The sequence below is a fragment of the Cinclus cinclus genome, chromosome 15 (assembly GCF_963662255.1).
Source record: "Cinclus cinclus chromosome 15, bCinCin1.1, whole genome shotgun sequence".
Lineage (NCBI taxonomy): Eukaryota > Metazoa > Chordata > Aves > Passeriformes > Cinclidae > Cinclus > Cinclus cinclus.
This window is the reverse complement of record NC_085060.1, coordinates 11,481,965-11,495,728: the sequence shown is the minus strand read 5'-3', so window position 1 is coordinate 11,495,728 and position 13,764 is coordinate 11,481,965. Positions and strand designations below refer to the sequence as shown.

At 38.4% G+C, this 13,764-nt stretch overlaps 1 protein-coding gene across 2 annotated transcripts in view; it reads left to right on the top strand.

Moving 5' to 3' along the window:
- The window catches only part of TENM1 (teneurin transmembrane protein 1), a 237,586-nt gene that overhangs the window by 171,824 nt on the left and 51,998 nt on the right, over positions 1-13,764 (top strand). For both annotated transcript variants that reach the window (XM_062503122.1, XM_062503121.1), the window contains 4 exons: positions 2,745-2,888; positions 7,506-7,755; positions 8,640-8,660; positions 12,053-12,285. In XM_062503122.1, coding sequence (XP_062359106.1) covers positions 2,745-2,888; positions 7,506-7,755; positions 8,640-8,660; positions 12,053-12,285 — 648 coding nt within the window. The remainder of the gene's footprint in view (positions 1-2,744; positions 2,889-7,505; positions 7,756-8,639; positions 8,661-12,052; positions 12,286-13,764) is intronic.

Genomic DNA, 13,764 nt, shown 5'->3' with positions numbered 1-13,764 from the left:
CAACTGAGATGACAAGGCAGCATTTTTTGTTCTGAATAAATAAGCATCATGTGGATGTTGACACACAAAAGCTTGGGGGTAAAGTCTGTGTCCCCTTGTGATCTAACACAAGAAAAGCATTTCAGTTAAATCCTCGATCAATTCTTTGTGTAACTCCCTGCGGACTGATGCAAATCCCTGGATCCCACACACACAGCAGCACTGAGGGGTCTGCAAGGATGAACCCTCTTTGGGCTGTGTGTAAACGAGCTCTCCAGCAGCCCTGCCTGCTGCTGTGGTTGGGTATGTTTTGTTCATTGTTCGAAGAAGATGGGTGCAGATAAGTACATATATTCCAGGGGAGGTTGAAACAGAGGTTACTGTCCTGGTTAATTGTGTCTTTTTATTTCTTACCAGTATTTTGGCAATAGCCCTTAAGCTGTAGGTCTGGCACCGATTATTCTTCTTAATAGTTGCATGAAAATAATTGGGTTTTGATACAGATGATCAGTAGATCTTTTGAAATCCATTTTGAGACTGCAAAGAGGAGTACTTGCTGACTCTTAAAGTCTAAAACCCTAGTCACTAAAGTTCACATTCATACAATGAAATCTCAATCATCTCAAAAAAGTGCTGTAAATTAATTGGATGAGAAAGTAACACCCCAAAATGAGGGTAAGCTGACAGAGATTTTAATTTCACTTACAAAATTACACTTCTCAAAAGCTGTGCCTAAAAAAGTACTTCTTAAGTGGCACTGTAGTCATCCTACTGAATTTACCAGTATTATGCTTTGCCTTGATTACTTTGCATGCAAAATGGCTGATAGAAAATTTTTATGGATGTAACACCAGAACTTCCAGTTAGATGGATCAGGAGACCCTGCTTTAACACATATTACACAGATATTTCTTTTTGGAGCACAGAGCATAGGTGTCTTTCATAAATATGGGTAAATTTGCATAGAAACCTGGTTGTAGTCACTCAAAGTGAGTGTGTGTCCATATGCCTCTCACTGATGAGAGGGAACAAAAAGACCACTATGCACAGTAACTGTGGGAACAGGCAATAGTGAGCTTCTAAGCAAGGGAGTGATAACCTCTGGAGAGTATTTGGCAGCTCAGAAACATCAGCAGTAGGCAGGGAATACTGAGGCTTTATGGAGTTAGCTCCAGCCCTGGTGAAGATGCCCCAGCAGATCCGTGGGCCCGGATCCCAAGCACTGTAAATTGTTATGCTTCCCTTGGCCAGCTCTCAGCACGGTCCCTCCCAGCAGCTGATCACTGTGCTGTGGGTCCCAGGTCCCTGAGCAAGGCTCAGGGGCTGTGTTAAGGGGCACACACAGCTGCCTGGGGGTTGAACGTTTAAAGTGCATGACTGAAGGGAAGATGTTAATGTGGAGGTGGTAAATGTGAGGTTGCTTCATGGGAAAAACCTGCCCTTTATCTTCTCTCTGCATTGACACCTAGAAAACAGTGTGCTCGGTTACTGAAACCTTCTGACTCATGCCAGCACAGGATGTGGCTGTTCTGGAAGTTCCATGCCCTTTCCTGGGCTCTCAGCTCAGGGTGGCACCCAGAAGCTTTGCTGGTGTCGTAGTGAGAGCTCCTTTAGCAGAACAATTGGACTAAGTGGCTGCTGGACCCTCAAACTGAAACCTGTAATGTTTGAAACATGCAATATTTGCAGTACTTAAGGAGATGTGATTTTTACAAGTCTGAGTTTACCTTCAAAAACAGGTACTTTCTGCTAAAATGGTGAAGCAGCTCTAGAGCTGTTACTGTAAGGAACAGCTTCAGTTTGCCATAAAACATTTATCTTACAAACACAAATGTTCCCTGTTTGAACACGTCAAAGTATTTTGATTGTATACCATAATGGAATTTAGGTGGTATTAAAACTATTTTTGGTTTAAGTAAAATATACCTAAATCTGTTGCATAGAAAACGTGAAAAGAAACTATTAAAAAAGGCTTCATTTTTTTAAAAAAAATTGTATCTTAAAATATTTTTTAAACAGTATTATTTTGGAAACTATTGAACTATTTCAATATTTCCTAGGTCAAACTATGGAATTTGGTGTTAGAAAATATTCTTCCTTTATGAATGAGTTTCACTGAAATGTAGTAAAGTTAGAGATAAGAATTTTTTTTTTTGAAAGGTTGGTATATTAGAGATATCAAAAATTTTGAAGTTTTGTTTTGTTTTGTTTTATGGATGTACTAATGGAAACAGATTTTAATCAATTTGAGTTCCCAAAACCCACCACCCTTAGGGAAATTAAATATTTTTTCATCAGGCATTTTGGTAATGTGCAAGCCTGTTAAGGTAAATGTGTACTTCTAGAAATGTTCAGCTTGTCAATCCATTTCTGCCCAACTGTCATTTTTACAGTCAGCAAACAAATTAAAACAAATTTGCTTTAGCATGGATTCTTTTCTATTTAAGCCGTTATTCAGGTAATTAGCAAAAATGCAATAAAAAATCAAGTCAGGAGTCATTGAAGGAGATTTATAATCTTATGAAATCCATAACTGATACCACAGACAATTTTCTGCTATGAAGCAGTAATAACTATAGAACTAATAACATAATAATCTCTTAAAACCCTTTTTTCAAAAAATACCATGCAACAATAGCAATCAGGCAGAGGAAATTAGTGGCATCATTACTTGACAGATGAATATCAAAACCTGGAATGACAAACTGCCTAGCAGTTCGCAGAGAAAAAGGGAGACTGAGAGATCTTTAATTATTTGTTTGCAGTGTCGGTGGGATATGAATATGAAACATGTCCTGATTTTATTCTGTGGGAGAAGAGAACAGTAATCCTTCAAGGCTTTGAAATGGATGCTTCAAATCTGGGTGGCTGGTCTATAAACAAGCACCATGTATTAAATCCACAAAGTGGTAAGTCCCTCCTTTATTAACTCCCCACACAGGAGGAGAATATAAATTTTAAAGGAATTAATTGTTCAGATTTTAAGTGTTACACTTCCTAATGTGTAATCCTCTTTGGATGTGCACCCTCATGTATTGAGAGCTGAACTGTAAATGCCATCTGAAAGGATATTTTTAATGTTCTGGCTCCCAGGGTTTAGACATTAATATCATCGACTGTTGCGATGGCTAACACATTGTGGTCGTTCAGATGGGAAAAGGGCAGACTAATTTGGGTTCATTCTCATACAGCTGGTATAGAAGTGCCACATTTCAGGTCAGTCTGCAGTGTGTTATATTCTCAGTGATGTCTTCACCCCTAATTCATCCTATGACTGCCACGGGTTTGTAACAACACAGCCCCAGGCAGACAAACCCTGCTTGATCACAGACCAGCACTCCCAAGCCCAAGCTGCCAGTCCAGTGTGCAACAGCTTTTATGGCTGCCCACTGTGTGGAGAAGCACAGTAAATCACTCCTTAGTACAAGCAATGCAACACTTTTCGAAGCATTAGTAAAAAACTGTAAATGCTTTTGGTGTCGTAACATTAACCCTGCAGAGATATTCTTCCAGCATGAAGGCTTAAATATTTTTTCCCATTGCTTTTGTTTTACACCTGGGAAGGTTTCTTTTCCTCCATGAACATCTATGATCAGGAACTAATGGGACTAAATTATTAAAACAATACTTGTAGATAAATTGTGGTAACTATATATGGTTTTGCCAATAAACAGATACCTCATTGTCCAGGTGAAGAGAAACTTGAGGTCAGATTTTGGCACTTACAAGTCAACAGAGTATTGGATTCAGAAAAGTTCTCTCAATTTGCTCCAGCTGAGAGACAGTCCAATAAAATCTATTTCCATCTGCAAACTTCTGTTGATGAAGATTCATGCACAGATGCATGGCTCTCAGGTTTTACAAGTTCTGTTGCTAAATGCACAGCTACAGTATAAATATTCCAAATACAAAAGGTCAGATTTAGTTTGTAAATTATCTGGATTTCTGTTTTGATTTAAAATAGTTTGACATTTTAAACAGCAGTTCTTTCATTCCCTGTCTTATTGGTTTGTATAGATTGTCTCTTTTAAATGCCAGCTATTGACATTTAACAAAGAGAAATCTGACCTCAGTCAGCTGAGCCTCCAACTGTGAGTCCCACAGTCTGCTCCTTAGTGGCAATTTACCACTTGCATAGCTTAATTTCAAGACTAAATTGCTGGCAGTAACTCCAATTTATATGACTATCTGATAACTGTGGTGGTTACTACTAAAATTCACCCCATAGGCACTAACATGTTCTGAGAATTTGTAAAGTGTACAATTATAATCCGAGCAGGGCTAAGCCATTGCTCTCCTGAGCACAAGGTATGTGGTGACAAATTGCTTTCTGTCCCCATCTCAGCTGTGTGGCTGAGAATGCCAGAGGGCACTGACCTGTCAGCCTCAAGCCACCTCTCTCAAATCAGACTGTGCCCACTACAGGGATGGCAGCTTCTCACAGCTGCTCCTCTTCCTCACACGTTCCCATTCTTCTGGACACGATCAAGGCTGAAGTCAGAGAAAGCTGCCAGACATCTTTATCCATCACTTGCAGGGACACAGGAGGGAAGGAGAGGACATAAGCACATCTGAATTGAAATCCAGGGTGTCTTCTGTTTGCAGTTTGCATGTCAGAGCATCGCCAGTGAGGTGACCAAGCCCAGGCTCAAGGATGTGTCAGAGGTTCCTCAGGACTATTACAGCCTTGAGCACCCACACCTGGCTCGTGTACAACAACCAGAAAAGCAGCTAAGGGCAGAAAAACAATTACTGTAACAAAGCTGGTGCACACCTACCGGAACAGCCTGTAGGTTCATAGCAAAACAACAAAACAAAATAATGAACTGTGGTAACCGAAAGGATAAAAATAAAAATCTGCTTCTGCTCTTACCTAGAAACAAGTGAACTCACTTCCATTTCAGATATATAAAATGGGCTTTAAATAAGGACAAGAATATGATTGAGACTAGAATTACATATTTCAAACTTATCTCCATTCCACCATGACTGATATGAAAAGCATTGAGTAGCCTTCTTGACTATGAATATATTACATTTTTCACTTTTTAATTAAGGTATCTCGTCTGTATGTATGAAGAACTGCTCTTTTTAGAAGGATGAAACTTTTATGATTATGAAACACTGCAACTGGATTAACTACAGAAACATCATTGGAATATAACATTCTCTACTGCAAATTGCAATTTTATTTTCAAACTAAAACTAGAAACACTTTGCTTGATTTTCTAGTCCGGAGGAACTTATATCTAACTGCAGCAGCCATTAAGCCTGGTTGCCCAGCTGGTCTGCTACTGTGCACAACATTGCTGCTCAGAGCTAGGTAGATATTCTTCTTTCCCTCCCCATGAAGGTTGTTCATTTTAGAGAAGTTACAGAATAACTGAGTAACAAGAAATAGATGCAATTTTACACACTTGCAGTTCACAGTAATGTGGAGGTACATGCATTGACAGGAGGTACATGTATTGTCATGCAGAAACCTTCCCAAGTGAAAACTGTGTTGTACTGCCAGATGTAAGGTTTTTCAAAAAGAAAGAAAAATAAAATTATGCCTGATTCAAGCAGAACTGATGTGAAACAACAAATATTGTTTCAATGTGGCTGTCACTGGAAGCTCAGTTTTTTTAAATGTATGCAGTTTTGCATCAGTCTGGCTGTTAGGTTAACAAAGGATCACATCCTGTTCTCAGCTGTACTCCACTGTTCTTTTCCCACTTTATTTTTCCTCACTAGTTTGGAAGTTTGATTACTTTTAATTTGTGACATGATTAGAGTTTAATGTTTTCTGGTACAAAGGGTTTTGTCAGTTCAGAATATCATCAGGGCATTTCTCATAATTAAGAAGAAGACAGACACCATAAATATTAGTTCCTACACTGAGGTCTTTTAAAGACACTTGTATCTCATGAATACAAATGCATGTGCTATTAACCGATTTTTCAGGGTGTTACTTGATTTTTTTTTTTCTGATGGACAAGTGCACTGATTCCATTTTTATTTATCTGGGGCAGGGAGGAGTAGTTTTAGAGGGACTTTATGCTTTAAGGTAATTTCAGCCCCAGTGCAACAGAGCTTCAACTAAAATTATAGCAGCAGCTCAAAAGCTTGATATTAAGTGCACACTTATATTTATCGACAGCAAAACATATTCTCCAGAGCCCTAATTATTTACTGGCATTTGTAAGAGGATATTGAAAGATTACCTTAACGTTGTAATTTCAGACAAAGGGCAGCATCTTCATTTCATAGTATTTTTATCCACTCTGTAAGAGAAAATATTGCAATTTCTTTAGCTGGCGTATTTCCAGGATGCTTATTTTTAAGCCATCATTCAAATAACTCTATGCAGTCTGTCCTCTACTGTTCAAAAATTTCCTTTAATAGAATTCCCTTCTAAAGAGCTGTGGTAACATTCAGTAATTTCCAAGGTGAATTTTACCTTCAGATTTACCTGAAAGTCACAAAAAATAGTTTAAACAGAAGTTGGTGGAGGCAATACAGAAATACATTTGCTACACTTGGGAAAACTCAGACATGTCTCAACATGTACTTCCTGCAGTGTCTAGAATATTCTCATTTCCCAGCATGAGTCCTCAAGAAAGTAAATTCCCTTGTGTTTGTTCCTTTAATAGTGCCAGTTTTCTGATGAAGTACTGTGCCTTTCAAGGGAAATAAGAAATTTTGGACCAGGATCTAAAAGAACACCTATCTTCTGTTTGCAGTACCCAAATTCTTGCAATTACTTGTCTTTTTAAAGATACTTCATAAATATATTACCACATTGTTACTTAAAATAAACACTATAGCCGTCAGCTTGAGAAAATACATCTTTGTACTAGTTTTGGTATCACCAACCTAGTAAATGGAAAGACTTTGAACAATGTATGCTGCAGAGCAGTGCGAGAATAAACTGTTTTAGCCCTCATGGCAGAAGGTAGGATATTGTTACTGGGAAGACATTCACTAGTGCCTCACAATTGCTGTTTGACTCTTAACTTGGCTTTGCTGCACTTGGCACCATTTTCATATACCATGAAGGACTCACAGTTGCATTTGAATATTGATTTTGTACTACCACTCAGTGCTCTTTTGTGAAAAATGCATAGTGGTCCTGCTATAAATCTCCTTTAATTAAATATTCAAACTGCCTAAGAAATTCTTCTGCTACCTAATAAAAATTTACGAATAAAATGAATATTAAAGTAGTAATCCCCAAGAAATCAGATAGCACTGCAATTAGCAGTCAATTTGTTACGGCATTAACCAACCATGAGTTCTCCTCCTGAGGTTGGCTTTAAAATAACCACTAGCCACTGCTGAACAAAATGGTGACAGTGAAGCTTGGGATGAACAAAATCGGAAAAGATTAGTGGAATCCTGTGACAGTCTTTAAAATATCAGATATTTGTTGCTATTTTTGTAACCTGGTTTCTAGAGAATTTTGTAATCCAAAACTGCAGAATAGTTTAAATGCCATACATTTGCTTATTTTGTCTCTGTTTTCTTCCCTCCCCTCCCGTTAGGAATTGTGCACAAAGGAAATGGGGAAAACATGTTCATTTCCCAGCAGCCTCCAGTGATCTCCACTGTGATGGGCAATGGACACCAGAGGAGTGTCTCTTGCTCCAACTGCAATGGGCTTGCCCTCAACAGCAAACTCTTTGCTCCAGTTGCACTTGCTTCTGGGCCTGATGGAAGTGTCTACATTGGGGACTTCAATTACGTCAGACGTATCTTTCCCTCTGGAAATTCAATTGGCATATTAGAATTAAGGTAAAAAAAGTAATTGGCTTTCTCTGATTAGTGTGTGTAATCCTGGCTGTGATACGCCTGTGCAACCAAGGGTGAGCTTTTATCCCTTGGGACTTGACGAAGTAGCCACATGTAGTTTCTTTGTGGCCACGTGAGTCATCAGCTATCAAACTAACTTAACAGAAAGCTTATACTTACTTGTAGTCATCAGTTAAATAGGATGTTTTAAGTGGCCTTTAGAACAGCTCTTGCATAATGAATTTCTGCAAATTGCAGGATTAATAAAGCTGATTCTTCTTCCTGTGAGGTTTTCTACACATTATTTCCTAAAGTTAAAATATACCATGATGGGTATTTTTGAAGAAAGGTGCATAATTCCACAGCAAACATACAGAGTATCATGTCAAGTCACAGCACTGGGCCTATGGACCTACCATGTTTACAATTAATGCAATTACACTGTTCCTCAATGCGGCAGAGGAAGTGGCTCAGTTTAAGCAGACAGGAGCAAACCTGGCATCATAGACATCCCAGAGGCCAAGCCTATTCTGTCCTTAAAGACTCCCCTGTAATTATCACCCCAGCTGCTCAATTCCCTTTGAGGGACACAGGGGAATGCAGGAAAGATTTTGGACATTAATACATTAATTTCCCCTTAATTTAACATCCACCTAGCTAACATTGCTGGTGATGATTCTGTGTGCTGCTGGTTGTTCAGAATTAACTTGGCAATGTGTGGGCAGTGCAAAGGAAACAGTTCGAGAGAAAGAAATACCAAGTAAGAGGATAAACAGTGTTTTGCTACTGGGATATAGGTCTGTGAGCAATCAGGCAAAGTTCTGTCAAGGACTAATATTTCTTGTCTTTTTCTTTCCTTTTAAACCTGATCCAATCTGCCTTTCCAGGAATAGAGACACAAGACACAGGTAAGTAAAATGCAATAACTGGTATGTGAGCCACATTTGAGGAAACAGTCTTACCAGAGTCCTTTTAGAAGTCTGGATATAGAGGAACACTCTGAAATTAATAAATATAAATGTTAATAAATACAAATGTTAATCAAATTCACCTTTGTTTATAGTACAGAATGTTTGATTTGTTCCCATTGAAGGAGCAAAGTCTTCCTCCAAAAACTAGTTTGCTGATCACCAAGAAGAGATGGAGAGCTTCAAACCTGAAATTGAGAATACATTTCATAGCTGTCATACCCATTTCACATGGTGTTTGACTGATCACAGATACAGCCATCCAAGGAAACAGGAGTTTTAGCTAAAAAAAAAAAAAAAAAAAAGTTAAAAAGGCTACAGAAACATACTGTACTTTAGTGGACTGTGCTTTAGAGTTTCTAAGATACCATGAGCTTTAAAACCTGCTAGTCATGGAGTGCACGGCAGAGCCCAGAACTGAAGATGCTGTGTCAAAGCTCAGTCCTTGCTGGCCTAGCTAAAGACAAAGCAAGTGGTTTTCCCCCTTTCCAGCTGGGATTTTAGTATTCTAATTTAAGAATTTCTTTAAAGGAATGAACATTGCACATTCGGTTTCTGCAACAGACGGAGAGGGATTTGGTTCCAACAATCCAGCTGCAAAATGATGTTGCATGCTAGAAAGAGACAGCAAGGCACTTGGCCTCCTTAGAAATAAACTTCTTAGCATTCCAGTACTTAAATGAGATAAATAAACCAGCACTGGCACAATATAAGACAGTAACTTCATGGCATAGTAGGGAGCGGAATGTGGACTGAACTGTGTTTGCAGCATGATAGTATTGGTTGGAATTCCTCTCTTTCGCCACAGGACTGCTATTGAGTACTCTAAATTATTTACCAGATTATGTCACATCTCATATATTTTACAATTAAAACTTAAAAAGGAAGAATAATTCCTAGCTGGTAAGTGCAAGATTCCGTTTTTTTTAAGAGAAGGGTGTTTCCCACTTGCTTTAAACTGACCAGTATCTTCGTAAACTAAATTTCTCTATAATTTGTTCAAAACATAAATCAGCTTTTACATTTAGAGGTTTCTTACATAAAGTAGATTTTTCTTTTTAATACCTGTTCACTAGAACTAGTTTCTTGAGTTGAGCTTCAACCTTAATTAATTATGACAATATTCAAATACCCCAGCCCTATTAATTACAATAATAATGTCACTATTCTATCCAAGTGAATTTTGTAGAAAATTGGAGGAAGTCACTTGAAGTTAATGTAGTCTTTGAGGTGATAGGCGAGTACTCGACAGTCCCACTGTGCTCTCTTGAGGCTGTAAAGGTCATAGTCATGGTGGAAATGTATAGAATGCTCAAAGAAACATAGAAGCAGCAGCTAAAAGATGGCTCCTGACAGTCCAGACAGGGAAAAGCTTCAAAATCCTGCTCATCTACACAACGTTTAGCCTCCAAAAGATTTCTTTTTGCCACGTAAAAAAGACAATACTGTGTAAAGAGAGAGAGTTTGGCAACCAGTAAACAGAAAACACCACTGATCTTATTTTTTACAAACACCTTATCCCATTTGATTTTCTTGTCATAATGATTTTAATAAGCTATAGCAAAGCTGTTTAACTGGTAAAAATGGAAACTAAACTTCAAGAAAAATACAGACAAAAATTTAGTACAGAATTGTACTGAAAAGATTAATTTTAAATCCTAGTCTGCTATATATGGTTTTCAGAAGGCTAATTTAAATCAACTCAGACTTATATCTGACTACAATCTTCTGCAAAAATAGCAAGTTTTTGTAATTGTGTTCCATTTTTTACTAGTACTCTTTAAGCATTTTAGTATGCAAGGCTTTAAGCATAAACATGAAGAGTTTTCTAACAGCTGGTCTATTAAATGTAATGACAAGGATGACAGAAACTGTGTCTACAAGGAGAATATAGAGTGACCCCTGGTTCTCTGCAGTTTCTGCATACTGAATAACATGTTTATTTAAAATCTAGAATTCTCCTTGCAACTTTTTTCATAGAAATGTTTTATTTAAAAGTCATCACTTGCCTGGTCAGTCACTCCTGACCTCAATCCAGAGAGCAAAAATGATTATTGATATTTTCAACAAACAAATTTTATAGTGGTCATACTTTGGCATTAATTGCTTTTAGCTCTTCCTCTTATTCATCTTTCATCATAACATTGCCCTCTCATTCCCTGTGGTTCCTAGGAGGGGTTTCACATCTGTTCCCCAGCTCTGGGAATATCACTGAGCATTGTCAAACCCACCACAAATAGAACTGGCCTAAGTGAGGAGGAACTCACTTCACAACTTTGTTTCAGCAATCCTAAGTGTTAGTTAATCGTACCAATATTAATAAAACGTCTCCTAAAAAAATGAAGGGGGGGTATCTTTTACAATTTTTAAAATGTAACTAAGCATATAGAACCCAGCCATTTGTCAGAAATCTCCTCCTTCCCTTGGAGGAGCACAGTTTGTCTGAGCACTTCAACTCTCAGCCTGTGCCTCTCTCCCACCATTTCAGTAACCAACTGTATGATATAAAGGATTTCTATCTGGATTTTTAGTTAGGCCCCACACAGGCTCAGCAGGCTCAGGACACTAGCATGGTGTGCCATGTACTTAAAAATTTTTCCAAACTGGAAATTAACTTTGCAGTGAAAAAGAAACTAAAAGTCTTACTGGACAATAAGATGAAGCCCACTTTTCAGATTACAATTTATCATCCCCACCACTTAATTAACATATGTAAATATTTTTTAAAATAACATTTTACAATCTCAATAAGGCAGTGACTGTGCATGAATTATGGTGCACTAATTCATGCCTAGTTGCACTGACAGTACTTGGCCTTCTGCCTTGCTCCTGACAATAGAGTCGGCATGAATTAAGGCACCATATTTCACACCTTCATATTTCCTAATGTTTAGAAACAGATAAAAATAACCAAGAGTGAGTATTTGAGCCCATCCAGAACTGCCTGTGATTCACTTTGCTGCAACTCATAGATTTGTTTTCTGTGCCAAGATTGCCAGGAGGTATCAGATACAGAGAAATGATCTTGCTTTTGATAGTAATAATTATAACTAAGCTGAAGTCATTCCAGTTAGGTTTATCCTGAGGGTTTTGGTTTTGGTGGGCAAACCAGCTGCCCCAGTACCAGCCTCTGTCCCAGCTCCCTGACTCATGACTCACTGCTCAGGCTCTGTAGCAGGACACTGATTATATTTTGAGCTGCTCTCACTTATGCCTCTGTCCTCTTCAGATCACTGAGCTGGTGTCTTCAGATAAGTAGAATACAATTGTTATGCTGCCGCAGAGTCACAAAAAAAAAAAGTTGACTTTGATGCTCTTCTCTTCTGTTTTAGTACAAGTCCTGCACATAAATATTACTTGGCCGTTGATCCAGTGTCAGAATCCCTTTACTTATCAGATACCAACACCAGAAAAGTCTACAAAGCAAAATCTCTCACTGAAACAAAGGATCTGGCCAAAAATGCAGATGTGGTGGCAGGAACAGGTGATCAGTGCCTTCCTTTCGACCAGAGTCACTGTGGGGATGGTGGAAAGGCATCCGAGGCCTCCCTCAACAGCCCAAGAGGTAAGAAAAGACCATATCTGGGGTACTTAGTGCTGGTCACCTGTCATTTCCTTTCATTATTTAAGAACTCAGATGCAACTGGATGCACAAAAATGTGTCTGTGGCAATGATCTAACCAACTATTAAGCCAAATCACTTCATGATGCTTACTCATGTCTGCAGTACAATCAGTCCTTTATGAGGGACCAGCATGGGCAGCAGGCTCCAGCTTGAACCCTCTGATTTCTCTTCCCTGTATGACAACACTCCTCTTTCATTACCTTTCAATTGCAAGGTAGCAACATTTAATTATATGCAACTCTTAAGCAAATTATATGGTTTCAAAGTCCATTTTCAGATTTTATGCATCAGGTGAATGTTGTAATGTTGACAGAGCTTACTCATACACAGTAAGTTAGGGCTGTTCAAACCAGCCAGCAAAATCGAGTTTATTTGGAACTCTAGTTTGTCCTTTCTTATTAGCACACTTTACAAAAGATGAGCATCTCCCCTGCTGCACATGAAGTAATCATTTTACTACAGCCTCCCTGTCAGAGTACATCCAGTATTGTCACAGGCAAAATGCATGTGAAGCCTTGAATCCCCACCAAAGCCACAATTAATCCCCTTGCAGTGTGCGTTAGAACTGTGATAAAGTCTCTGGATTTGGTGCTTTAAAGCAGCTGATCACCCTCAGCTCCCACTGAAATCCCTGGAACAAAGGGTACTCAGCAGCTTCCGAGGCAGAGCCCTGCGTGGGCTGCGCTGCGCTTCCCCCGCGCCTGCTCACAGCTGGCTCAAAGGAAGGGGTTGCATTATTTTTCATCAGCTAATAAAGGAAGTCTATACATCAGTAGGAAATTAGAATGTACATCCAGGCAGAAATACCTCTAAGACAAGCAAATAATCCTGGTTTAAGGTTTACCAGGAGACACATTGTAATTATAGAGTGACTTTAGCATGTCTTGAATGATAGAAGGTAAGCGTGAGGGTAAGTACAAATAAATTTTAATCTTCAGGCAGCTAATTAATGTAATGAATCACTTCTAAAAATAGTAGAAAACAAAGGTTTTCAGATCCTTTATCAGGAAAGTGTGATTCTGTGAAAGTGATCAGTGTTTTTTATTTCTGATTACAATTGCTTATATCTAATTACAATACAACCAGTTGTTGCACCTTCTTAGTGGGGAATTATGTTGATGAAAATGCTGTGATACACTGTTTACTTTAAAGATACTCATACTTCCGTAAGAGAAGGTTCTAGTTGTAAAGAAATGAGGAGGAATAAAAAGACAAGTCAGGAGTTCTCAGGCAGCCAGCAGTTATTAAAAAGAAATTGTCAGCAGACAATGACTCTTCTATTGGCAAAATCAGGCAACGACTCCCAGGTGCTTTAGATTTATGCATCTCCTCTAAATAACATTAGTTTGAAATTATTTTGAAATTAATTTGCTACGTTTTTTATTTTAATCTCAAGCAACTCTGGACTGACACATGTCC